This window comes from Sylvia atricapilla, chromosome 3 (genome assembly GCF_009819655.1).
Source record: "Sylvia atricapilla isolate bSylAtr1 chromosome 3, bSylAtr1.pri, whole genome shotgun sequence".
Taxonomy (NCBI): domain Eukaryota; kingdom Metazoa; phylum Chordata; class Aves; order Passeriformes; family Sylviidae; genus Sylvia; species Sylvia atricapilla.
The window spans coordinates 77398456-77426033 of record NC_089142.1 but is presented as its reverse complement, the minus strand read 5'-3'; the positions used below and the strand labels follow the sequence as shown (position 1 = coordinate 77426033).

General features: G+C 41.0%; 1 protein-coding gene across 2 annotated transcripts; it reads right to left on the bottom strand.

The window, feature by feature from the left end:
- Nucleotides 1-78: 78 nt before the first annotated feature.
- ZNF318 (zinc finger protein 318) lies at nucleotides 79-26398 on the bottom strand. 2 transcript variants are annotated; one of them, XR_010743253.1, is made up of 11 exons: nucleotides 26018-26398; nucleotides 20829-20974; nucleotides 15448-16081; nucleotides 12907-14331; nucleotides 10368-10467; nucleotides 9326-9612; nucleotides 5930-6133; nucleotides 5360-5459; nucleotides 4242-4360; nucleotides 432-3851; nucleotides 79-315 (listed from the first exon to the last, which is right to left on the bottom strand). XR_010743253.1 is itself a non-coding variant. In XM_066315891.1 (10 exons), the coding sequence occupies exons 1-10, from the start codon at nucleotides 26381-26383 to the stop codon at nucleotides 1104-1106; spliced, it is 6129 nt and encodes a 2042-aa protein (XP_066171988.1). In that variant the 5' UTR covers nucleotides 26384-26398; the 3' UTR covers nucleotides 79-1103. The 2 variants fall into 2 exon arrangements, 1 of the variants encoding a protein (XP_066171988.1); XM_066315891.1 differs by having other exon boundaries at nucleotides 79-3851.
- Nucleotides 26399-27578: the final 1180 nt, after the last annotated feature.

Sequence of the window (27578 nt, the reverse complement as noted above, 5' to 3'; positions counted from 1 at the left end):
CTACTACAGGCATCAGAAACTAATTGAAATAAAACACTTTTACTAAGTTAAGAAAAAAAAAAAAAACCAAGAAGAAAGTCTTGTTGACCTCCATATGTTTATTTTTTTAAACAATTTACAAATAAAAATGTTATATTTATCCAAGGAAATACATTTAATACTTTAGTGTTTAACAAGCTATACAAATGAGAACCATCACACTCAATAGCTCAAGGACCATTCAGGGCAGGCATGCATGTGTCTGTATCACATGAAGCGAGTCCAATTCCTGACACCAGGGTTCTGATCTTCTACTTCTTCAGAGCTGGTCAGCTGCTAAATGATTTAACACAAATAGTTACTGGATCACAATAAAATTAAAGAAAGCCCATTTCAAATCATGTAAGTGACCTCAATATGTCTGGTCCAGGTGTCAGGCCACAGAGCCTTACCGATTAGTTTTCTTCTCCAAAAGCCAGTCGGGACAGATTTTCTCCCCTTGCTTAGTGATGTGGCATCCATAACATGTGCTTATACAATACAGTGAAATATCTCAAGTACAGATGTAATACAACAGTAATTACAAATCACAGAGACAGATCAACAGACAAACAAAATCAACTCTAAACACATTCTTGCATTTTGAACAACAAAAGTAAACAAACCCATGCATTACAGTTCAAAGAAGTTTTAGTTCTTCTGCAAATCTCCATTTCCTCAGTTCTAAATTGCTGTTCTTGAGCTTCTCTCAGCAGCTGGGCTACTCATGGTGCTACTGACACAAACTGGGTGAGCTGGATAACACCCAGGAATGGTCAAAGAATAAAAGCCCCCAAAATAAAGAAGACGCACACATTATAAACGAGATTCCATTTTAATAGCAGAGTGTAGAAAAGAAATTGCCAAAAAAATTCACATGAAAAAAACATTTTACACAATTAGTTATGTACAGAATAAAGTATGTGACTGCCTTCTGATGATTTACGTTTCACTTTAGTCAAGTCCTACCACAGAATGCAAAATACACCCAAAACTCTCAGCTGGAACAAAAAGAAAAACAAACAAAAATGATATACATAATGCCAGCTCTGGCTCCTCAAATATTGGGACTGGCTGGATTTAGTTCAACCCACTGGGCTTTCTGCTGTGGTTTCAGCAATTCCTGTATTCACTGTAGCTTCCAAACTACTGTCAGAAGCTTCTGTTTGCTCAGTCCTCTTGCTCTGGATGGTGCACATTCCCTTGCCTCCTGAGCCACCCACCTTCCCATATGTTTCTTTGAGCCCAGGCAATAAAGTTTCCACGCACTCAGAAGCCTGACTTTCTGTGCTGCCTCTGTTGCAACTCATTTCAACAGTGCCACCTTTGCCCTCCTTCACTTGCACAGGTATCTCAGACGTGGGAGAAATGCCCTGCATTTCTAGAACTGGCATGACCACTTCTGTAATGTCGCTATTTGAGGTCTGTGATCCAGGCTGCAGCATGGGTTTCTGAGAAATCCGTGTGCAAATTTTATCTTCACAACTACCAGAAGTCAATGTAGCAAAATCAGTAATCTCTGTTTCATTTACTGTTCTTTCAATGCCCAGCTTTTTAAGTTTACTGGACTCCAGCCTAATGGATGCAATAGTTTCTAATTTTTTAACTTCTTCTGTATTTTCCTTTAAAAGTCCTGCTGAAAGGATGCCGAAACATTCATGTTTTACCTTATTGTCTCCCAAACTGAAATCAGTGCTTTTCAACTCAAGCTCTGCTTTCTGGGAGGGAGTCTTCATGTATTTCACATCCTCTGATGGTCTCTTGAAAAGAAAATTATCTATTCCTACATCAGATCCAGTGTGTCCTAATGACTTTTTTTCATTTTCAGCTACTAATTCTAGACTGGATCTGATCTCAACAATGTTTGAGCAGGTATTGTCTAACCGTTCAACTCCCTGCTTCTGGGTTTGGTTATCTAACACTGAAGGTTTAGGTTGAATTTTTTCTTGAGCTTCTAATAGGGTACTTCTAGTTTCTGTCTGTCCCTCTGTCAATTCTGAAGCATTAACCTCATTAGAACCAGATTTTATTTCTGGATTTGGAGCATTTGATAAATCCCAACCACTTTCAGAACAAGAATGAGTTGTGACTATCTGTTCTTTTCCATTACTAGTTCTGGATGTGCCCCAGAGCAAGTCTAGACTATCAGTTTCTGAGTGAGTTCTACAGTTATCATTTAACTTTTCCTCTACCAAATGGGAATTCCCCACACTTTGAATTTCAATCTGTGTCTCAGGTAACAAAGTCTTTGGGTGTAGGCTATGCTTAGGCCTTAATGCTTTTATTTCCCAGTCTTTCGTCTTTGTGTCTTTCTCCAAGGTGCCAGGAACATTTGTATTTGTAACTGGAGTTTTATTTCCATCTTCCTGTCCAACCTTCTTTTGCACCTCAGTTTTCTGTAGATCACAGAATTCCAGGCTACCTGCCTGCTCTCCACCTCCTCTATCAACAAGTCCAATTTCTGCAGGGATCTGGATACCAGAAATAGGTTTTTTTTCTGGTAATTCTGTCACTGCCACTTCTGATAGGTGAGGCTGAAGTGATTTTTTGTTCATTTCTGCCTGATTTTCAACAGGAATCAAACTCCCTGTCACTTGATTATTACACTGTGAGGAATCCACATTCTCAGAATCCTCTTTCAATGAGGATGAGCTACTATTTGTTCTGTGATTTGCAGATAAGTCAGCAGGTTTTGTTGTGTTAGGGTTTTCTCCATTTGGAAGTGCAGAACTCACAAGCTTACTGTCAGCTGAACCCTTTCCACCACTACTGTAGAAAATATCATAGAGATCCTTAGCATTGGCTGTGGCCAAGCAAGAATTCCGTTTCTCTATCTTTTTTGCTTGTTCACTGAAAGCAGTTGAAGGTGGTGGTGGTCTCACAGGCATTGCCAACATTGTCTGTTCACTTTCAGACACACCTGGAGCTACTTCATCTGCAGGGATGAGAGCTGCTGGCTGCACTGCTGGCTGCACTGGTGGAGGATGGGGTGGAGGTAGTCTATCTGCAGTCTGAGAAGACTCATTTTTCTCTGCTGCTTTCAAATCCTCCTCTGAGCCTTTTAAAATTACTTCTTCTCCTCCAAAAGCTTTTGATATTATATCTGGAGGCAGCAGAAGATCTGCATTTGTTTCTTTTACCACAGGCAGTGGTTTGGTGGTAGTTCCAGAGGATTTTATGGATAAAAAAGTGTTCAAAGGTGCTGGTTTACTAACTGTTGCAGTATTAGACTTCCTGAAAATCATGGTGGGGACTGGTAGATTGGGGAGAATTTTTGTTGGTGTCGGTGTGGAAACAACTGGTATCCATGGGCTAGTGTGCGGAATAACAGTTTTCCCAGACAGTTTGATTTCAATGGGCTTGATATGGGATTTCACAGACTGACACTTGTTCTCCTCTTTGTTTCCTTCTGTATTCTCTTCCTTTGGAATAGCTCCTGGGGTTTTATCCTCTCTCTCTGTCTTTTTCCAGCTGAATTTCCCAAAGGAGGTCTGGCTTGGTGATTCCTTTTTAGATTCGTCTTTCTTTTCTTCCTTCTTCTCCTCTGTTTTCTCTTCCTTCTTTAGCTTAACCATGATACCCATTTTTCGCCCAGAAGAATCTGTTTTGCCTTGAGTTTCATTATTCCCTTCTCCAGACTCTGGGATGCTCTTTACTTCCTCCTTCTTTATTATTTTTGCGTTTTTCTCATCCTTCTCTTCCTTCTGTTTCTCAACCAGTTTCCGTTTCAGCTCGTTTTGCCGCCTGCGCTCTGTTTCCAGAACTACAGCCAATCCAGCCTGACGGTCCAGATTTCTCCTCTCTTCATAGAGTGGGTTCTCATCTATGTATTTCTGTGGAAATAAACAGCAACATTTTAGCCACTGTTTCTGTGAGAAATAAATAAATAAATAAATGCAGCTCTCTGACAACTTTGACCTGTTCAGTGCCATCTCAACACCAAGAGGACAAGCAACCTTTTCCTACCAGGAAACTGAGGTACTACAAACTGCTTGCAGCAGTGTTGTCACTTTACAGCAGACACTGTTTTAGCTTCATGCAGATAAAATATGTACATGTACTGATGTAGTGGGAAGTTCTGCTTATTTAGTTCAGTAGAATGTAGAGAAGACAACCAAATACGTATACTCCAAGCAGTTAAATGTCATTCTTCAGGAAAGAAAGACAGGACAAGGGGAAGCTAATGTAGGGAATGCCTATTTCCTAGTACACCGGTTACCAACCTTATATTTCTCATTGTGGGGATGACTTTTCACATGCTGCTCTGCTGAGATTTGATCTCCAAAAAATTCCTGACAGAGCTGGCAATAATATCCGGTGATAGGAATCAGAAACTCAGAGCCTGAAAAGGCCAAAGAAAATTATCAGAGAAACAAAAGCCAAGCTCTTAACAAAGTTGGTCAACGAATGACAGCAAAACCTCCAGTAATGTTCTTCTAGGAACAGTTAATGCTGTTCTCCTTACAGTTACATTATAGGAACCACCACTACCAGGAACAAACATGTAAAGTGAAGAAGTTTATTACTATGGTTCAAATTTAAGAGGTCTCAATTGTATTAAGGTAATCGAGTGTATTCAAGTAGGTTAACATTTCCTACAGTCTTGATCTATTTTCCATCTTTCTGGTATAGTCTGTTCAAATACTAAGCAGCTGGTTTATAAACAGAACACAAATATTTTTGTTGAAGTTCACCAAGGTTGCATCCTTGTGCCTACAGAACCCCCTACAGCTATCTAAGACACTGCAGATTCTCTTTAGTGGGCACTACTAGAAATATGTAACAGATAAATAAAATGAGTTGATCACTGGCAGGCCTTTTAGGCCTTTATTTTAAATCCTATATTATTTTCAACTCAATTACAGCTCCTTCCATATGTCTAGCTCAGATTTTCTGTGTCTTCACTCACAAGTACTCATCAGTCAATTATCAGGGAGACTTCTGCTAAAAATGTACTGAATGGAAAAGTCTACTACAAGACTATGTGGAACACTGTGCAAGATCTACCCAAACACTGCCAACTCTTGTGGTCATGCCCTGAATTCTAGTATGCTGGCAAAAATTAGAATTTCAGAACTACATTGAAAGACAACTGGTATTCAAAATAAAAAATTAATCTCTAAAACGAAGAGAAGAGACCACATTTTTCCTACACTCTTGCTTCATGACCTTTTCCACAAGAACAGGCAAGAAACTAAATAATTTGGTTTTTTCCTAATAATACAGTAACTATATGCGCTCCTGTACCAAGGTAAAGTTTTGAAAATTCCTTTCTCTGAGCAAGGGGAAGCTGCTGGAGGGCAAAGAGGGATGATAGCTGAGTTAATAAAAAATAACATACCTTTGGCAGGAACCGTTATCTTATCAATGCGTTTTATGGAGTCTTGTTTGGTCTCAGTCTGGGTCTTCGAAGCCCAAGGTCTGTTGTAAGGATCCAGGGTCTATTTGCACAGTGACAGAGGTATATAGGCTCATATATTACACCAGCAAGGCAAGAACACTTGTCTTTTTCCTTTTTAATATCCTTTTAGAACACTGAACATTAAAATCAACGTGCAAATATTTACAAGAACTAATTTTCCTCTTTTCCCTCCCATTTTACAATTTACAATGACCAAATAACCTGTGAAAAGCGTAAAATGTAAATGACCACAAAGAACAGGTAACCATGTGAAACACAAGTGGCAAACCCCAGCAAACTGAACACAGGCCCCATCTACAATATTTGGAACACACCAGTAGCTGTACAACGGCTCAAGTCCAATATTAGGGGAAAAGAATTTGAAAATCTACTTCTTGGGCTCATTATTACTTCAGGTTCTCTTGTAAAATGTAGTTCTGTGATGTATGTTTTTGTGTTAATATTCATAGCAATATGAGATGCACTTAGTGAAGGAAGCCTGCAACATACCTGTCTGTGTTTCTTATTATGCATGTGTGTGAAAAAGTCAAACATGGTCCCGCAGATGGTATTGCAGTCTTTGCACCAGTGGTTCCCTGCATCATAATATTCATAAATATTGGCCAACTGGAAAGGATGTTTGGAGGACTGTGAAGAGGATTCTGCTGGCTTCGGGCTTCTACCTCTTGATTTTTCATTAGTAGTTTTTGATTCCTAAATTGAACAGAAGGAAACACTTCTCTAAGACAAGGCAGGACAGACAAAATGCTCTAGAACTCAGAACCTGCCTCCAGCAGAAGCCATACACACCAAAAAAAAAATACATCACCTGTTTTTCAGCGCCCAGGTTAATTCCACCGTTTCAGAGAGCTGGTATTGCCGACTAAGATGCTGCGTGGCTGCAGTGAAGAGTTTCCAATAAAGGTCCCAGATGTAATGGCTGGATGGTTGTAGGTAATCAAGGAACCAAATGAACAAATTCCCTGTGGCATGCACCCTTCCCACTTTATTGGTTTCACACAGCAGTTCCAATTTACCATACTAGTGCCCAGAAGACCTCAAATGGCTCCCCCCTAGAGGCATTCAGAAGTTACTGTGAAAGTAGCTTGGATGAAAGCAGAATGGAAAAGGAAGCAAAAATCAGTAGACTAAAAGTATTTAACTCCACCAGTTTTATCAGATTATTTGAGTGTTCCTGAATTCTCCAGAAAATTTGTTGCTTAATAATAAAAGAAAGATGGCTTTGTTAATTACCTAAGCATATAAGGTGAAGGATCTTGTGATTTAAACATGTGATGTTTGCACTCACATTGATCTGTACAGAAAGACGCCATATAGTGATATACAGATGTTTCAGGACTCTATCCAAAATTAATACTAAACTAACACTTGTAGAACAAGTATACTTGTAAAACAAGTATTATCTGAAATATACCATGAATGAGCCCTGGTAATTTAGATTACAATAGTACTAGATGTATTTTGAGTTTTGAGTTACATTTTCAATGGCATAAAGTCATCATGTTATCATTTTGCATGTCAGCCTCGAAAGAACGGTATGTTAACTTAGCAGACTCGAGTTGGTTGCATGATTTCCAAGTTATTCACAACCAGCACTGAATAAGTTTATTTAAGCAGATTCAAAATTGTCAAATTACATCTGCCTTACTTTAAATTCCTTAACACCACCCCCCACAACATGCATTGTAAATCAAAGAATGAAGAGACAGCCAGGCCACTATGCACCAGCACAGATATCTATACCCCAATATAATTTAGCTCTTGGTAGCAGAATAAGAAGGGACCCAATGAATATTTGCACGCATTCTGTCAGCAAGAACATAGCAAACATTCTCTTGAACAATGAGCTCAACTTATGATCTGCAGGAGGTGCATGGAACGATGTTCACAATGTCACACAAGCATCAATGTTTATGTTATTTATAGACATACACCTATAAAAATACTATCTCAATCGGAACTTTAAGAAGACAGTGCTCCTCAGATAGACAGGTGACAGCCCACTCTTAACTCCAGTTTGTGCATTACCCCAGCTCAAAGATGCCTTTATAATTTGCCACTATTTAGAGCCCAGACAGGGTGATCTGTTTAGCACAGTAACACTGGCTTCACCTCTGCACTGAACTGTGTAACTACAACACACAGACACAGGGTCAGCAGCAACAGACCACAGACCACAAGGTACCTTGTAAATAAGCAGAAAGGCAAAGGCTTTTGCCCTCAGGTTGGCAGAGTCAACCAATCTCAGTGCTGAAAGGCCTGCACCATCTTTCTTTTCATGAAAAAAAAGTTAACAATCAGAACTACAACATGAATTTGAGAGGCTGAAGGCCATGTGCTATGTGCCTACATATGTATGAAAATATTAAATGTTCCTGTCCAGAATTCACAATTTTCCATGTTAAAATAAGGATCTATGAAAAGGAGATTAAGTCATGGGTTTGGATGACACAGACAATGCAAATTAAAATGAGAAATATATTCACACATGCCATATCCCAAGAAAAGAAAACAATATAACTTAATGAAATGTAGGACTTAACAAACATTTTTGCCTACTTTAGATTTATGAAGTGGTGACTGAAGCAAACAATTTGTTGAAGTAAGTAGACAGTAAACTTCAGAGATGTTTCAAGAAACAACAACAACAAAAAAAAGCAAATCTCTGAATTAAAGATACCTAAGGAGTTTTCAGACCACAATAAAGCACAATTTAAATTTTACAGGATAAACAGATTTGAGTGCCTTTGTTGGAAATACAGAATCACAAAATGGGTAAGGCTGGAAGGGACTAGAGATCATCTGGTCCAACTTCCATGCTCAAGCAGGATCATCCCAGAGCACATGGTGCAGGATTGTGTCCAGATGGTTCTGGAATGTCTCCAGTGAGAAAGACTCCACAACCTCTCCGGGCAATCTGTTCCAGGGCTCAGTCACCCACACAGTAAAGAAGTTCTTCCTCACATTCAGCTGGAACTTCCTGTGCACCAGTTTCTGCCCATTGCCTCTAGTCCTCTTGCTCAGCATCACTGAGAAGAACCTGGCTCCACACTCTTGAGATCCTCTCTTCAGATAAATTGATGAGGTGCTCTCTCAGTTTCCCTTATAGGTCTTAACCTACTAATGTTTTCCTCTCTACAAAAAATATATATGCTAAGATCTACTCAAAATTAATCTACAATTTCCCATTAGCTATTTCTGTTACATATTTGAATAAATATCTGAAAAGCAGGAAAATTGATTTCCTGAATATAAGCATAACCTTTCAGATGGTAGTATCCATCCTAATTTCAAAGTAAAACTGTCTTCTGGAATGCAATAAGACTGCTCTGGTACCTCCAGCACACAGTTAGTACAGCCCATGTCAGAGAGACCATACTGATGAATACTGACATTTCTTAAGAGAGAACACACGAACATAAAAAACTTGTTACACTGACCATCATCTTTAAGCCTCGTGATTTGTTACTATCCTTACCCAGTGAGAAGACCAACACATTCCCAACTTTCAGAGAGCTTTGCTGCTATAAACACTCCTGCCTGAAAGGCCATGACAGAAATTTTGTAGAGAAAAAAAAAAATCTGTCCTCCTGGTATTGAGACCAAACAGCTACACACACGATCACGATACTGCTCAATCCAACCAACACCTCAGCAAAACCAAGATAAAAAACAGTAAGTGGTGCTGAACTGCACAAAACCTGAGGGACATTATATACACCGATACATTGACTCTCACCTGCATGCACCATCAAAGCCAGGGTATGAGATGTGGTAACAAATGACATCAAATGATCCTCTAGTAAATGACAGAGACCAGCTGTCTCCTCAGTGCCCTCTTCTCTTAGCAGGAAAATCATTAGCACACAAACTGTAAGACTTTACCTTGTTGGAGGAAGATGTTTTCTCTACACCTTTTGCATTTTCTGACTTGCTGCTCTTTTCCAAGGAATCTTTAGTTTCCACAGGTGGTTTCCGGGGTTTTTCAAATATGTTAATCCCCAGGATCTGTGCTACTTTATCAAGCTCAGACTGCTTCTTGTCGGCCGCATCAGCTTCTTTATGCAGCTCTGCAATCTCCTTCATAATATTCTCTTGTAGTCTGTTCACCTCAACCAACAAGGGGTCTTTGTGTCCGTCCTTCTCACGACGTTTCTTCCTCAACATCTCTCCTGAGCCAATCAAGGAACCAGAAGAGTCAGAAACGCAGAAGGAAAACTGACTTTAGAGCCGTACGAGAACTCCAGCAACAAGTAAAATACTAATATAAAATATTATGGCTACATCTTCACTGTAAAGTTGTAAAGATGGAACTAACTCTCAGGTACAGCATCACTAAATCTGCATTATGTGCCTCTATAAGGACTACCATAACACACACCCTATGAGAGGCATCTTAATCCTCCAGAGTATGAATTTAATAATCACTATTTCCCTGTGGGACCAAACAAGCAGAAGTTAAATTGCATATTCTAACCTGAAAGTATCATTTTCCAAAGGTGAGGGAATTAAGCATTTACCTGGACCAAACAAATTTTAAAGACACAAAAAATTAGCTCTCTTGAGACATGACTTTTCTATCTTATCTATGATAAGATTCATGAAAATTTGAAAGGCACAACAGCATCTTCAGTTACTACTTCTCACTTCTAAAGAAACATTAAAATGCATAAATTACTATTCCTTTAGCTTATCAAACCAAGAAGATGCAAGAGCAACTGTTTGCTCAAATTTTGATGCAATTGATCTTAATATAGTAACTAGGTCACTGCTTTCTCGAGACTTGTGCATTGCCAGGAGTATGAAAATAGATTATGGACTATTATTATTTTGGTCCTCCTTCTCCTGTTAGATACCAGGACTTGTGACACATCCCAATGGGGGAGAAAAAGAAGCAGGGGCTGGGGGGGTGGGTAATGCACTTTACCTTGCTGTTTACGTAGCCTGTCCAATTCAGTCTTGAGATAGTAAAGCTTCTTCTGACGTGCTTCTCGATCATTCTTCAGTTTTTCTCTCTCTTCTATCACCTAAATAAATTGGAAGGTGTCTGGATTTTCTTCTCTTCCCCACACAAGTTAAACAGTCTTGCAAGAATGACAGGAAGACCCAGACACACAACACTGCTCGCTATTACCAAAATGTTCTTGCATATTTTAACACAATAAATACACCTCTCCCCCTGTATCTGAAAGTAACTGTATTGTAGTTCTGGTTCAACCCAGTTTGTAGGCAATTTTTCTTCTTTTGGGCAGAAAAGAAAAAAAAAACTGCTCTGTTCCACCACTTCCCAAGGCTCAGCTATCTTGTACAGGGCTAATGAAGATCAATGCCAAATGGCTGTTCAAAACCCATGCAGTATCTCTACAACTACCATGCTCCATCAGCCTTCACAGCCCTTCACCTTGCCTCCTGCCTTGACTCTGGCCCTTTTTAGCTATTAGTTAGGTTTTGCTTCAGTCTGACATGAAATATCAGGATTGAATCTGTGTCTTGTTCAGTAAGGTAAACTGTGACATGAGGAACTCACAAATCCTTTTTTCATTGGTTTTTCACTGATTCTCATAGAAGGAAACAACGCAATATGCTAAAACGAAACCTGAAAAGTTCTTTCAGTTTCTTTTCCAGCTTCATTTTTCAAGAGGCAAATCCCAATTTTCTTACCTTCACAAGGCTCTTAAAACTTACTACAGACTCCTCCCTTAACAAACAAGTGATCTTGACTTCCCTAGACAATCACTTCTACTATAGCAGTGTCAATGTTGGCAGGATCCCTGAATCCTTCCTGAAGTAATTCTACCAACATAGTTAAGCTACATTCTAAACACTGTATAGAGATTATTATTATTATTTTGGTTTTGTATGCTATTTTTTTATCATCTAAGTACCATTCTCTCCTGAGTTTTCTGCAGCATGGGGGCATCAAGTGGAGTATGCAAATTTTTATACTCCCAGCTATCCCAGCAAAAACCCAGTGGACTAAACCCGAGTCAAAGATTTCTGTAGTGCAGACAAAGCCTTAAAAGTTCTACTAAGATGCACAGATGAGCTACCAGGGAATGTCAGGGAAGGAGAAAAACACGCACCCTTAGCCAAGATAGCTCTTCCAAAAGTACTGAATTTCATTGAGAATGAAATTTCAGCTGTGTCAGCTGAAGAAATTATTATTCCTGCAAGCAGTGGAAACTCACATATTTGCTGATGTAGCACTTTATACAAGTGAAGAAATGGCTCTTAAAATAAAAGATTGTATTGCAGTCTCAATAGCTAAAGGGGGTTTGAAAGAAAAAGGGATACAGGTATTTTACCAAAGTCTGCTGTCAGGAAAAGTGGCAACAATTTCAAAGTAAAAGAGGGTAGATTTAAACTAAATATAAACAAGTGCTTTTTTAACAATGAGGATGGTGAGGGATGGAAACAGGTTGCCCACAGAGATTGTGGACTCTCCAGCCCTGAAGTGTTCAAGGCCAGGCTGGATGGGGCTCTGAGTGGGGTTGGAACTAAATGATTTTTAATTGTCCCCATACCCAAATAATCCTATGCCCTTATTTTATCAACAAAGACCAAGAGGACACTAGTCTGAAAACTCAAACAAGTTTTGGGAATTTTCCAGCTGACAGTTGTATAACTACAGTTTCCTATTTTAAAATACATTCTTCCCCATTACTCTCTAATTATTCTACAAACCAAGATAACTGGTTTGTAGATAAGATGAGGAAAACATTAACATGTATGACCTGAACTGTTGTCAGAGCCTCCAAGTAGAGTTTCCCCTAAATTCTTCTAATTTGGTGATTTTTGTAAGAGAATTAATATAAATGTAGAGGGAAGATTGTATGTGATGGTGAATGGTAATATCCTTCAGTATGCACTTAAGAATGTCTAATACAGGTATAACCATGATATTTTGTACAATGTAGCATGTTCAGATGAAGCCTCCTGTGTTTCAGTTTGTGCCTCTTGTTCTGTCACTGGACATCACTAAAAAAAGGCATTTTCTTTTCTTTACACTGTCCCTTCAGATTTTTACGTATCTCCAGATATTTTCAGGTATTTCAATATCTAAATCTCAGTAGAATAAAGCCAAGCTGTGGCCACCATGTGTTTTCTCTGTAAGATTTTGTTGGTCCAAAGAAATTCAACTTTTTGATTTCATCAAAAATCGTATGTTATATGCCATAATCATCATAAAATTCATAAAATTCATATGATTTCATAAAAAATCGTAAGTTACATGCCACAGCCGACGGCATATAACTTTGAGAGATTTAAAATACACTTTCTACAAGTGTCACAGATTAATACAGACAAATGCTTAGAAATCTTTAACAGAAGTAAACGAGGTCAAACTATTTTTAAACTGGAGCGACTGGAGGGAAAAAAGAAAAGGTGCACCTGAAGAGAAAAAGCTTCCACCCCACCAATCATGCAATCCAACATATTCTGAAATATCAGAATACCTAACATACCTTCTGCTTTTGAGCTGCCCGATTTTTTTCATCCGACATCCTTTCTGAGGTATTTTTGAGAGGGTGTGACGACAGACGAAGGGGTGCTTTCGAATGAGAAGGGGTGGTAGGGACTTGAACAAGCACAGAACCATCTCTTTTTACATCTGAGACATCCTTTCCCAGAGAGACTGTCTCAATCACCCGGAGATTGGGACGTGTGGGGTTCGCTGACATGGCCATAGTAAGAAGACCATGAGCTTCTGGTAGCGTAGGATTAGGCTGCTGGGCAGTGGGGTACATGGGCCAGCCAGGGGCTGCATATGCCATATAGTGCCCATATGCATCATATCCTGGAGGAGCCATCGTGGGAGTGGGATAGTTTTGGGGCATTTGAGCAGCAGTGTAGTGGGAATAGTTGGGAATTTGGTATTGGGAAATAGAAGTAGGTGTAGACGGCAAACTAGGAGGAGTTGGTGGAATTGAAGGAATGAGAGAGACAGAAGGGAGAGGCTGTTCTGGTGCATGTGGAGGTATCTCCTGTCCCACTGGCTTGTTCTTAGCATAATCTGATTTCTGAAGAGAGGACGCATCTTTAGACTGCTGGAAGGAGCCCGGAGGCGATGCTGAGCGCTGCTGGCCCGACTCGGGAGAGCGAGTGTCACTGCGGCTGCGGCGCAGCTCCCAGGAGTCCAGCCTGCGGGCGTCCAAAGGGCGGCGATCCGGAGAACGCGACGCCAGCTTTTTGCCATGGAGGCGCTCCTGGGTACGAACAGCCAGTTTCCCAATTTCAGCAACACCAATGTCAAGTCCAATGGTTTTGAGTAAGTCGTGGATCTTTGCATACTCTGCATTTGGCTCTTCCAAAGGATCCATCTTGACAGCTGGAGCAGAAGAAGGAGGTGGGCTCATTTTCTGTATTATCATCTCATTGCCACAACTCACTGGGGGCTTCTCTATGGGGAGAGATTCAATTTTGGAATCTTCATCCTCATCACCATAAAGAAATTTCTCTTCATCCTCAATGTCAGGAAAGCTACGCCTCCTCTTCTCCTGAGCACTGACAGAATCAGCCATCATGCCCAGAATTCGGGAGAAACCACTGCCATCCTGACTAGCCCTCTCGTGAGGCAGCAGGAAGTCAGTGTGGCGATCAGTGGGCTCTGACTTGGGTTCTACTTTTTCCTTGTGACTTAAGAAGCTTCCAAACTTCTCTTCAAACGTGGAAGTGTCTTTGGGAGGCCCAGGGAGTGGATTCCACTCATACAAACCTTCACACAGCTCCTTGTTTGAAGACTCCTCAAGAGAGCCTTTGTTAAACCGTTTGAGAAAGTTTTCCACTTCAGAGGCAAAAGGAGCTATGTTGTTGCTCTGGGGCAAAGATGACTGAGTAGAAAGAAGAGGAGGATCCTTGCTGGGGGCTGGACTGCTTGAAAAGCCCTCGGGCTGCAAGAGAGAAGATACTATTTACTTCTAAGGCACTATGCACCTCACAGAACAAAGGAACATGTTCATTTCTCCTTGAGCTCACAGCTGAATAAAAGTGTTAGAAGAGACAATATACAGTTGAAAGAGAACACAGAAGATTACAAATCAAGCTTCCTGATGATTCTGGAATGCCACATCCAACAATGAATGCATATCTCAGAGAACACACAGAATCACCACTATATTTCACAAATTTTTTGAAAGCATAAGAATTGATTTTTTTTTAACTGAAACCCTCTTACATAGTTTTGGATATACTTTAAGTTTAGTCGTAGTCACCTAGGATTTCAATACTTCAATTCAGATAAAAACTACCACATTTGGGTTATTCTCAGTCCCTTCTTCAGATATTCATAATTAATGCCATATTAAATAGCATTTCCAGTAACAGGTACGGAATGGGATCCTCAGTATCGCAGCACTCCTGAGATAAATATGGCACTGTCAAACCAACACTGATCCAACAGGCAAATCAAAGTGATGTGTTAAAACACTAAAAGTCAGTTTATAACTGTAGTAGTCACAGCCACTGATCTGTCTATTGCTCTAATTTTGAGACTCAATCAGTACATGTTTGGTACAAATTAAGTAGGGCTGACCCCAGCCTATAGTCCAAAGGGAAAAAAAAAAAATTAAAAGTTCTTTTCAGACAGAGGTATGGTGTATGCATTAGGCAGCTCTCCAGGTCTATAAAGAAACAAGAAAGAGAGACTGCGACAAGGGATATCAGTTCAATATCCTGACTGCCTGGTACTATGAGAGTCAGCTTTTCTATGACAGCTGGCCCAGGTCTCTGCATCCTGGGTTGAATTTCCACAATGACATTTTATTCTGTCTCAGATTATATATATATATATATATATATATATATGATTCCTGATTAAATGCCATAACCATTTAAAGTTTCTAATGCAGTTTGAAATTATACAGTCCTGCAAAAAGGTACCTGATCTCTTAAGGACAGAGAAACAAACATTTGGCTTTTTTTGTTTTGGAAATCAAATTAACATTCTGTATCATGAAGTAATCGTTTTGGAAAGTAGAAGCACATAGACAGACACACAGAGGCCAAACCTGAGCAGCAGACTCTCCTTCCATATCTACTCGTTTCTTCAAAATAGACTTTTTGGGCATGGGTGGGATTTCTTCAGGCCTGTATGTATACCGAGCCTCAGAAGTCTGTAACGTGCTAGTCAAGCCAGGGATTGTGTAGCCACTGCCTGAAACATCATGATTCAAGTTTCTACTGCGCTCCTCTTCTTCTCTTTTCCTCCTTGCTCGATCGAGCTCTCGAAATTCTTCATTCAGGTACGACGGGCTCAGGCTTCTACTACGGCTGCGGCTTCGTCTGCGGTAGTTTCGTGTTCCTGATGAGAAACCCTGATGCTCTCCACTCACACCATGCATCTTCTCATCCTTCTCATACCGTGGACGCTTTATCTCTCGTCCCCTCTCCTCTGCCCTCAGTGGGTAGGGGGATCTCCTCAGTTTGTCACCGTCTCTGTCGGACCCACGGGGCAGCTCCTCCCGGCGGCCGTAGTGTGGACTGTAATCGGAACGGTGCAGGAAAACGTCTCGGTTGCGGTAGTCTTCATCATGCCTCGGAATGAACGGACTTGAAGGCTGATCTTCATGAGCTGGGTATCTCTCAAGGCCTCGAGGACACGTGAAGCCTCTAGTGAATATTGGACCATCAGCCATATCATCCCTGTGTAAGAGAAGCACAGAATAGAAGTACTTGAATCAGAGGTCTTACTCCTACTCAAGGGCAAGTAATTTCCAAACCAGTTTCAAAATAACATCTGCCTCATGAAACAGAACCAACATTTCATGTACTTAAAAGGCAGGGTAGAGAGGGAGACTTATTTTTAATGGTACTGTACATCCTTCCTAGGATGCAAACACAGTGACATGAACAATTCAACTCATACTGAGGAATAAGAGCCTTAAAAAATTGATAGGATGGATTCATTTCTGTGAATGTTGAGAGACTACACCCTTTAAAAAAACCCTCACTATCATATTTCAGACCACAATCCCTTTCCTCGCCTCTCCCAGTAAGATGCCAAGGTCAGATTTCCTATGAATTATTGAAGGTGTAATTCAGTTTCACATGGGCAAATGCGACCAGATCCTCTTTTTATTTTCAGCTGTGGATAAGGACCACAAATTCTATCAACATTTTCTTTTACAACAGATACGCAGACAGCACTGTCACTAATCACATGAACCCTATACCTATAAAGAAGCACAGTTTCTGATATCTACAAACCAGGGAGATTAAGTGTAATGGTAGCATTTCTCTGTGCCAGCCCCTGCATTATTACACACAGTGGATGTGCAACTGTCACAACATCAGAATAGCCAGCCTCTTCTCTTGGAGTCTCTACTTTTGGACCAATTCCTACAGACACCTACAATTAGGAGTACTGTTTTAACTAAGGCCTTTTTCTCTGTGCCTAAAAACTTTTCTGGGACTTTTCTTTAGGTAAGTTTGTGTCTACAAACTAAACCACTTTAAAAGTTACCAGCTGCTGGTTTCACAGATTGGTATTTCAAAATCTAGCAAGATCATCCAAGAAAGAAAATGTGCTCCCTAAGTGACATCAATGAGACAGAAGACTCTTTCCTGAGTGAATCAATTTGAGATAAACTATGTATAATGGCCTGAATCCACAAAAATCACCTCCTCCTACTCCAAAAGATCCCTTTATAGATTTGAGAAGGGACAAATCAAGTCATACCAGAAGACATCTTCAAAAAAATCTGCAAATAATTTACATCCCCAGTTTTTCAAAGAGACAATGAATAAAGACAAAGAGATGAACAGACAAGGTCTTTTTCTTGGGTATTTTCACAGTTTACATATGCATATTTAAGAACAAAATCAACACAAAACTTCACTTTACCTTGCATCATTGCAAAGTATTTATTAGATATTTTAACAGTCCAACACATCTCATAAAACAAATCTGGCATGCACCTATACATACACATATCCACCTCCTCCAAAAGCACTAAAATTTCCAAAGATAGCTAAATTAAATTTCATAAATAAATGATGTTTTCACAAACTACATAAAGGTATATTTATTCCCAGTAGCATGTTTCTTGAGAGCCTGCTAGACCTGGATAAGCTGCATGAATACACGTGATGGAGTGACAGACGTGTTTCACCATATACCTTCAGCTGACTTCTACGCAAATCAAATTGTTTAGATGCATGTCTGACAGCTGTCACCTACAACTCAAACACTCTGACTGCAATGACAAAGCACAGGAATTTTTAATCATACTTTGGAAAGAAAGGAACAGTAAACCTACTATATTTAAAACTAGCAAGACATTCCAAATACACTCTGAACAGATAAAATGCAAATTTTAAATACAAAAATTAAATACAGGTGTTAGACAAATTATTACTTGCCTAAAAGGATTCTTTGAAACATGTTTTCTGTGCATGCAGTCCAATAGAGTTATGTCCCTCTTACTTGGTTTGGGTGCTTTCAGTCAGTAATTTCCACTATTGGCTACTGCACTCCCAAGAGAGGATACAAGGTGGTACCACTGTGACCATCACAATTCTTTCACCAACAAAGAATCCATGAATCGCTGGAATTTGCAGTTTCAGAGATGGACAACAAACCACAGGCTACACACACATGATGCCTCAGAGACCTACAACTAGTGTAAGGTAATTTACTTTTTGGCATGTATATTCCCATACATAGAAATAGAAATAAATAGTGGTGTTCTGCTGTCAGCAATCAACAGGACTCCACTTTAATACACAGTCTTTGAATAGGGAGTCAGATGAGTGTTCATATTCAAGCCAACTGTTACTCTTGATATTATGCCAAAAACACTGTTTCAGAACACAGTTTAATGCAGACCAAGTCTCTGCAGTGATTTGGTCTATCTTTTTGTATTAACCTCATATGAAAGAATTGGTGGGATGCTCTCTATAGCTTGTGCCAGCTCAGATAGTAGTAGAATGTTTTAAAAATACTGAGAGCCAGAAAGATGGAAGACAGGGAGAGAGAAAAAGATTTATTTTTCACTTTGACAAATTGAGATTCTGGCAGACAAAAAAAACACTTATTGGTCCAAGCAGGAGACTGAAGACACAGTCCAACAGCATTCGGTGTGCCTATTCAGACATGTGCAGGAGACCAGCTGCCCTAGAAACTTGAGGCAAGTTCTTACAGATGTTTTAGGACAGACCTGCATGTGAACATACACCCTGAGAAAGTCTCCTCGGGCATCCTGAAAATCCACTGCTGCAGGAGACTCTAAAAGCCTCCCTGAATTCCCTCCTTTGGTATTTTATTTCCTTTATAGACTAATGAACTTCTCTGCCACCCCAAGGCCCTACAAATTACGAAGAATAATGTGTCAAAATGATGGCTTGAAATATCAAAGTAGAATAGTTAGCAAAAATAGCTGAGAATAACTAAATTCAGAATTATTTACTCCAATTACTTCAAAATTTGAAGAGACATCTTCAGGAAACACCTTTTTTTTTTTTTTTTAATTAGGATGAGAACATACCACATGCCAAATAAAAATGTGATAGGAGCAGTAACAATAAGGACCATTCTACAGCCCAGTGATAAAGTGTCCCAGTACCAAGGCAGCCTCTCAGAGAGGGGAAAAAACACATGATGAAAAATACTTGATTAACAATGTCCTTAACCAAGTATCAAGTGTCTTTTGAAAACAAATATAATGGCTAGCAGTGAAGAAGAATTCAGAATTCAAAAGTAGTACCTAGACAATTTAGACAAAGCTAACAGGTGACTTGGCTGTCACATACTTTAAGTTTCTGGACAATGGGCATCACTCAGAAAAGTGCAGCCACCACAGATTAGACAAAAAAAGAAGTAAACGTAACAATGTGAAGTTCTTGCATACTTACACTACAAACACAGGAAAGTCATTTAAAGATTAAAGTCTACATGGTCTCACTTTATCTTCTTCTTGTTCTAACTCATCTGTCACTTTTAAACCTTCTCTGGAGTCTATTCTTACCATTCTTATTCACATTTATGGGCTCTGTAATAGAGAAGTCCACTTTTGTGATTTCTCAGTCTTAAGTTAAATAAACTCCTCTATACTGATGTTACTTCTAACCATGCATCAGCACCACAGAATAGGCTGAATCTAAAATCTCACCTGAGAACATGAAACAATGGGACAAACACCACCACCCCTTATTTGCCAGAGAAGTGCCAGTTCCTGACATATCACTTCCTTTTCCTTCCAACCACAGTACTCTCTGAGCATACACACTCATTTCATTTAGAAGACTGCAAACTGCACAAGAGATTTACAAATCAAACACTGATGCCTGGAGAACTGAGGTAAAGGTATAAAAAGTGACAGTACCAAAACCCAAACTCTCATTAGGTTTTCTACACCTGTTGAAACTTAACTTTACCCTGAGAAAGACAGGAAATTCGTTTATTCTGTTCACTTCCCTCTCTCAGCTTTTTTGGTTTTTAACAGTTGATTATATTTGCATCAAAAATGGAAGTGGTAATTTTTTTTTTTTTACTATGCTGGATGGTTATCCCTGACCTGAAAGTGCAACTGTATGCTCCAGGGCACAAGCTATGCCATCTTTAATTTTGCAGTTCAAGACAAAGAGGATTATTTGAACAGTTTTCTAATTTTCTTTCTTTTGCCAGATTCTACCAGTTCTCCTACTAAAGGCAAAGAGTCCCAAATTGTATCCATTAATATTTAGAGTTCACCATTCACAGCAGTATTTTTAACACGAAAGAATTCTCTCCATATCTATTTCTCTCCAATTTCAGTCAAGGGATCCTAAGAATTCAAACAGTTCCTTTATAATGTATGAGACTGTCTGACTATGTTCTCTTCTGCAACGTTTTTAAAGTCAAAATAATAATCTCCTTCAAGCAACTTTAGAGTTTTCTTCTAGACTAGTCTCAAAAATCAGGGAAGTAGACAATTCCTTCTAATAAATGGGGAAGTTGAAGCTTTACACTATTCTTATACCAAACAACTTTCCCTTCAGTAAGGAGTATGTAGGTACATAAGAAACAGAAGGTGGCTGAAGTAGTAAAATATCAAATGAAGTGTCTCCATGTGACATCCCACCCTCAAGGGGAAGGAAGCACTGGAGGGACTGACATCACACTCCCTCCTGCAATATATGATGTGCACGCTTAGTTTATATCGGGTTTACAAGCAGCTGACAAAAATTAGAGAAGAAATATCTGTTTAGAGTTACACAGGCAGAGACTTTTGTTCAGTAATTCCCTGCACCACAACATGGGAGGCTGGGGGAATATTCCCGGGAAGCGTGGCTACATGCTCACCCTCACTCCCTAGGCATTCAGTGGGCTAATGAGATGTTTGGTCTCATCAGGTAGAGGCATTCCCATGCTGTTTCCCCCACGTGAATCCCCTCCTGCACAGGACCATACCTGTCACTGAGGTTATCAACTGGTGAGCCCAGTCTATCGGGCAGCCTCCTTCGCTCCGGTGTGCCAATGCAATACCGGTCATTACCCACAGTGATCCGCAAACTGTGCTCCAGGGAAGACTCGGAGCGGAGACTCGGTGAACGCCTCTGGAAATGGAAGAGAGAGTGCAAGCCCATCAATCAGAGGATTTTCATCCCAGCTACAGAAAGGAAAGTCATTCTGCTCTGCTTAATAAATTCGACTTGGGGGGATGGATCAATTAAAACATCAAACTAGATGAACAACTGTTCCAAATACTTCAATTTTATTTAGCTACTGAAGAAAGAGGAGGGTATTGACTACATTTAACTTCTCATCTCAGGTGCTAATAACATGCTCTATATTTGAATTATCAAGAAATTTTCAACTCAAAAATACATTTCATGAAGCACCATTTTGGAAGATGTAAAACCAAAGAGAAAGTCACAAAGTCCCAAATTTGCTGCCATTCTCCTTTCTTTGTAGAGAAGCAGCAGCTAAATAAACATTGCATAAAAGCAGTGCCAGGAATTTCTTAATGAAGTGCCTGGATTTCTGGCCCTTTACAACTTTAGTAACAACATGAACCAAAGTATAAACCAGTGTAAACAACGATTTTCCTAGCAGTGATGCTTTTAACAGTTTTCCTCACCTCATGCTGGTTTCATCAGATAAGCACAGCATAATACTAAAAATACCAATGCCATTAGAAACACTTTCTCTAAGTGTCTAAAATTCCCATTTCCATTATTTATTACTGTAGAGATAAACCAGAGTAAACAAAATAAAGTTGCCTCTGAAAAATCTACTGCAGAGAAGACCGGAGCTCATTGCCTCTGCACAGACCTTCCTTTGTACACATACACAGTACACAAAACACCATCACTGGTAAGTTATGCTTAACTAGTTACACTTCACATTATTCTAAAATACAGCACTGGAATACAGGAATGATCAGAGTTAAGGGGAGTTCCATAAAAAGCAGATGAGACTGCCTAAAGACAGAGATACTTGAATTGCTACTTTAAACCAACACAATATAGATCCTGCTTAACACGAAGCAGTGAACCAGCTTCAGTTCTGCCAAACCAGTCATGCACTGCACTCTGCTTTTACTGCTGAAAACTGCAGAAGCAAGCAGCAGGTGCACTGAATTCTCTGCATCCACCCAGAGAACATGCAGCAGGTACAGCTCAATCCTCCAAGAGATCAAAACAATAGTACATAATCTCCAACAAAAACAAAAGAATTCCCTTACAATATACCTAACAAAATTCACTTGCTGTACAAATCTGTACTAGAATCCATTGTGCATACAGCCTTATTCTAAGGTAACATATTACTGATTTCTATTTTGTTCCATTAAGCTGATTAATGGAACATTTATCAGAACACACTTTAATTACTTTTTAAGACCTACTGTCTTGTCCTGCACAATATGATCCTGCAACAGCCTGGCTGAGATAAAACATATTCAAGGTGCATGTGTTTGTCTCATACAAATACATTCTGAAGGCTCACTTGTGCACATTGTAACACTGAATTTTAAGGGCTGCCTCAAGAAATTACTATCTTCAAGACCATCTTCTTGTCATCAAGACTGTGAGCATATAGATGACAATCACCTCCACTGAAGACAGAGAAGCGATTGATGATTACATCTCAGAACAAACTCTGGACAAAGGAAAGAAATAGTTTACATTAAGAATGTTTGGATTGCTTATGACTGACTTCTACAAATTGCCCAGAGACAGCAGTTAGGGCAGAAAATATTTAAACTTCATGGTTGTTTTATGGTTTTTTTTTTTTTTTTAACTGGAGAAATTGCAGTTTTAAAATGTTTTTGTATCTGGAGCACTGAACACTACCACTAGTCATACCTATGTGTGCACTGCTCTGCATTTTTCTCCCTTCCTGTTCTGCCACCTAAACCACAGTTACCACTGCCATATTACTGAACAGGTTGCATACCTGTTTGTCATTTCTCCATTCTCTGTTGACCCTACATGCTCCAGTCCTGTAATCTCAGCCAATTTTCTTACAAGACAGCAAAGAAGCTAAAATAAAACCCTTAAAAAGACCAAGTACGCAGGTTAGCAGGGATAAATAAAAGCAGCATGTGTCAGCCTTGCAAGAACAAATAAAAGTCTGCTAAAATCTCTCACTATAAAGCCCTGACCTTCCTCTCTTCCATTACATTTCTCAGTACTCAACCCCAACTTTTGCTGTGACTCCACATTCTTCCAATCACCACAAAGTTTTCCTCAGCTATTAAGAAATTAACACCATCTCTACTTAAAACATCCAATATGTGGCTCCACTGCCAGCATCCCAGTTAGGCACAACAAAATGTGCAACAATGCTGTAACCTGGAAATGCTTGTACTCCATCTCACTACTACTACAACTACTACTACTACTACTACTACTACTACTACTACGCAGTAATAATAAACCAGAACAACAAAAAACCAAACTAAAACAACTCCTAGAATCAAGAAAATTTAGTAAGAAATCTCTGAGGCTGCTGCTTTCATACTCCAATTCATATGTAGGATAGAGAAAATAACCTGAAACTTGTACTCAAATATTTTCTCCATTTCAACTCCATGCCCTTATCCCATCAGTGTCTTCATTCTACATCTCCCACCCATATGCATACATTCCCCTCTTTCAAGTTCTCTTTTCTTGTTGCAAATTAAATTCCTCTTCCTAAGGCTTCTGAATTCATGTCCTTTCAGTGACAGCTCTAAAATCCCACTTACTAACATATTTATGTAACTCTCCATATCTGCGTATTTGGTATTATCAAGCTTCTGAAAAGAGAGGGTCTTAAATCATAAGCCCCTAAAAATTTTATTAAAATTTACCCTAACTAGTCATGATAACCCAACGTATGTGCTGTCTGCTATGTTTCCATCACATTTAGTTCCACTCTTTGGAAAATGACAGCATAATCCCAGTTTTTATCTTTCTCTCGTTAATGCTCCTTTTGTAAACAGTAGTTTTAAAAAGTGAAACAAAGCTACATATGTATTTTGTACTTTGTAACATCACTTTTGAAGAAGTAGTGTCACTTGTCAGTCAAACAGCTGCTGGGGGCAAAAGATTCCATGGAAAAAAAATGTGGACCTTACACTCTAAGAACTTACTTACACTGGGCTTTAGCAAACGCAAGAGTCAGCACAATATATGTTGAAGAGGTCTATTTAATTGTCTCAAGATCTCTTATTGTGATAATTGCATCCTACAGAAGGGCTTTCCTTAAATGCAGTAATCCTGTAAATAAACAAAAAATCCATTTGGCTCATCAGTACAGCATTAGCTAACCTGCTAACGCCTAATTTCTAGGATTAATAGTTTTTCAGCCCTTCTCTGGAGTTAGAATAGGCAAGAAAATATCACTGATCTGTAACAATTTGCTGAGATGATTGATTTAACTTGAGCCAGGAGGTTTTAAAATAACACTAGAAGAGCAGCGTTTGTCAAAAATAATGTTCATGTAAAGTGGACATTTTTGGTGGCCTACCCCCCTCCATTAGAGAGGGAGCGGGAGGCTCCTAGTCAAAACTCCTAGGTCAAATTTCTCCGAGTCTGAACCACCAACACAGTCAGCATTGAAAGTTTTGCTACTGCCAGCACAGGTTTACAGTCTACCCTGGATACAGCGAAATGGGAGACTGAGAGATGGTGAAGTCAGTTTAAAAAACTGTCCTGTATCCCAGGTTACCACCCATCAGTTATGAACGTGCAACTACCCATCAGCCACAACACAAACTGATGTGAATCAGATAGAAAAACATTTCCTTTTTGAAAACTACTTATTTTCATCATGGATGTTACTAGTAATGCAGTTCGCAAGGATACTATATAGGAAACTAAGGAGAATGGAGATAAGGGTGAAATATCACGTGAAAACAAATGGCCAGAGGCATTTCTTGGCCTGGCTTGGCTTAGCTGTCAACGACAGCATTATCTTCCTTATCTCCAGGACAGCTCACCTTTCAGTACGAAAAAACACGAATACCTGAATTTCAATGCCTCTGCAATCACCTGTGACCTATTCTATGGCTGCAGTTCCAAAAGAATCCAGTAAGAACCTGTATCACAAGGAGAAAGGGCAATCCCCATTCCCTTTTGGGAGTCCCATTAGGCAATGAATGAAAACATAACGCTGGACTGACTTTCAGCTACTGTTTCCTCACATCAGCCCACCCTGCAACTCACAATCCACGCCTGAGCACACGGGAGAGGGCAGAGCATACTGCAAAGCAAGAGGAAAAGGCGAGTATACCGTACTTTCCAGCTCTATGTGTGCTGGGTTGAGTGACCATGCAACCACTGTCTAGAATAGCCCAGTATGAAAATCTCGTCTTTCACGGTAATACAAACGAACGATGAACTTATCAAACTCCACAGCTCAGAGTCACCAGACAAAACAATCACTGCACCAAGGAGCAACAAGAGAAAACCCAAGCGAGCGAATCCCACTCACGCAAAAAATAAAAGTCGTCACACTTTGATTTATTACAAGGCGTCTGCATCCAAGATGCCAACCACTACAGATGCCTAAACCGGAGCTCCACATGCCCAGATCGGATTTTGCCAAGACAAAGTGAGAAGCCTGGAACACCCTGTGCACAGTCCCAACTACAAAGCAGCGCCTACCAAAGAATACCTCTCAAAGATATAAATCAGTAACAGTCCTCTTTGTACTCCCGCCGTGACAGCAAGAAGAATTCAGACAAAGTGCCCATTCAACATGCTATCTAAAAAGTTATAGTCTCATAAGTTAAACGGTATTTATGTACTAACACAACCCAATATGTTAAATGGACGAAAACGACTAGTTACATCCTCTGCCTTAGCGAAAAGACAGCATCATCTTTGAACCTTCTTTAAAATGGCTCTAGCCAGTAAGACAAATAAAAATACAATGGAAACTAGTGGGAAAACATCACTTTAAATGGAAATCACTGGTTTTTGGTTTTTTTTTTTCATTTGGCTCTCTAAAGAATAGGGGGGAAATTGCCGCTCTCCCTCGCACAGGGAGAGCCCGAGGCCGGTGTAATTTCGCAAGGACCTCGCCGCGTCAAGTCTGGGGCTCTGACAGCCCCACGGGCGAGGGGGCAGGACCCACACCGAGCCCCCTCGGTGCACGGCAGTATTTACCCGGCTGCTGCCGCCGTCTCCGTGCTCGCTGCCGCGGCGGCCCCGGGGCCCGCCGAGCCCCGCTCCTCCCGGCGGCGACGGCAACCTCCGGCTGCGGTGCGGCGACGGGGACCGGCGGCAGGGCCCGCGGTGGCCCGACGGGGAGCGGTGGCGGCGAAGCGGCGGCGGACGGGGCGAAGCGGAGCGCGGCGGCGAGGCGGCGGCGCAAGCGGCGGCGGGCATCGGCGGGGGAGGCCGGCCGTGGCCTGGCCCCGGCCCCGATGTGCTGAAACGGGAGGCGCGGGACGCCGACGAGCCGCCCTCCTTCAGCCGGTGGGAGGACGACGAGGACGAGGGGCCGGAGCGGCCGCTGCTAGACCGGTACATGATGGCGCCGGCGGCCCGGGGGTCCCGCGGCTCCTCCGGACCGCCCCCCCTCCGGCGTGCGCGCCCCTCGCCGCCCTGCGCGCTCCCGAGCCGGGCGGGGGAGGCGGGAGCCCGGGCGGGGGGCGGTGCCTGGGGACGCCCGCACAAAATGGCGGCCGCCGGCTCCCGTCGCGTCTGGGGGGGCGGGAGTCGGGAGCTGCTGCTGCCTTCGGTAGTGCGGCGCCTCTTTGCCTCCCTCCGCGCTTCGATCCCCAGCGGTCGTGACTGGGGCACGCTCGGCTTTGCTGTTTTGTTGGTTTTTGGATTTTGTGTTTGTTTGCGTGCTTTTGTTGTGAAGTTTCTTGTTCCCTCCCTACACGCACTGTGCTGTGGAGCTGGTCGGTACGGGTGTTGTCTTCAAGCCGAAGTGTGTTGGAAAGCGATCCTTGCCTGGTGCTGAGGCTGAGCTTCCAGCTCAGAAAACTGAACGGTTTCCGTGCTCTTGGCTGCCGGGAGCAGGGATAGCAGGATAGCAGGGAAGGAAATGGCTTCCCGCCTCCTCCCGCTCCTACCTGACCAGCCGCTACCGACCGCGCTGAGGGCGCCCGGCGGCCGGGACTGCCTCGGCTCTCGTGCGGCGGATGAAACGCTTCTCTTACTGGGGGCTTCCGGAGAGGAAGAAGGTTTCCAATTAATTGAGATGGGCTAGGGGTCAGAAGAAATGAAAGTAGAGAAATGAAGATTCTCATAAAACTCTTCAACTTCACTTCCAAAATCCACAAGCTTTTATATCTTAATTTGTGTTTTGTTGTTAGGTCGATGACATGTGAGGCCTTATATTTGAAGAGCCAGTCGATTTTTGGCTGAAATTTTGCTTGTGTGTTTGGGAATGTATTTGCTCAATCGTACACACAATTTTGAAGCATACTATTTCTAAGTAGCAACAAAGAGCAGCAGGATGGCAATCAAAAACAAGCACGCGTTATATTAAGACATACTTTCTGTTGCTATTGTCCTCTTCTCACCTTTCTGTCCTAAGGCTTACAGTGTTTTTCAGTGACCTTAATTCAACTGTAAGAATTCCTGGGATAAGAATTTCATCTTGGAGGATGTGCAGCAGACTGCAGATCTGCTTCTCGTGGGACCATTGGATGCTCAACCTGTTCCAATTAACTACCCTAAGTAGCAGGCTCAGTGGCACCCAGAGAAGCAGAAC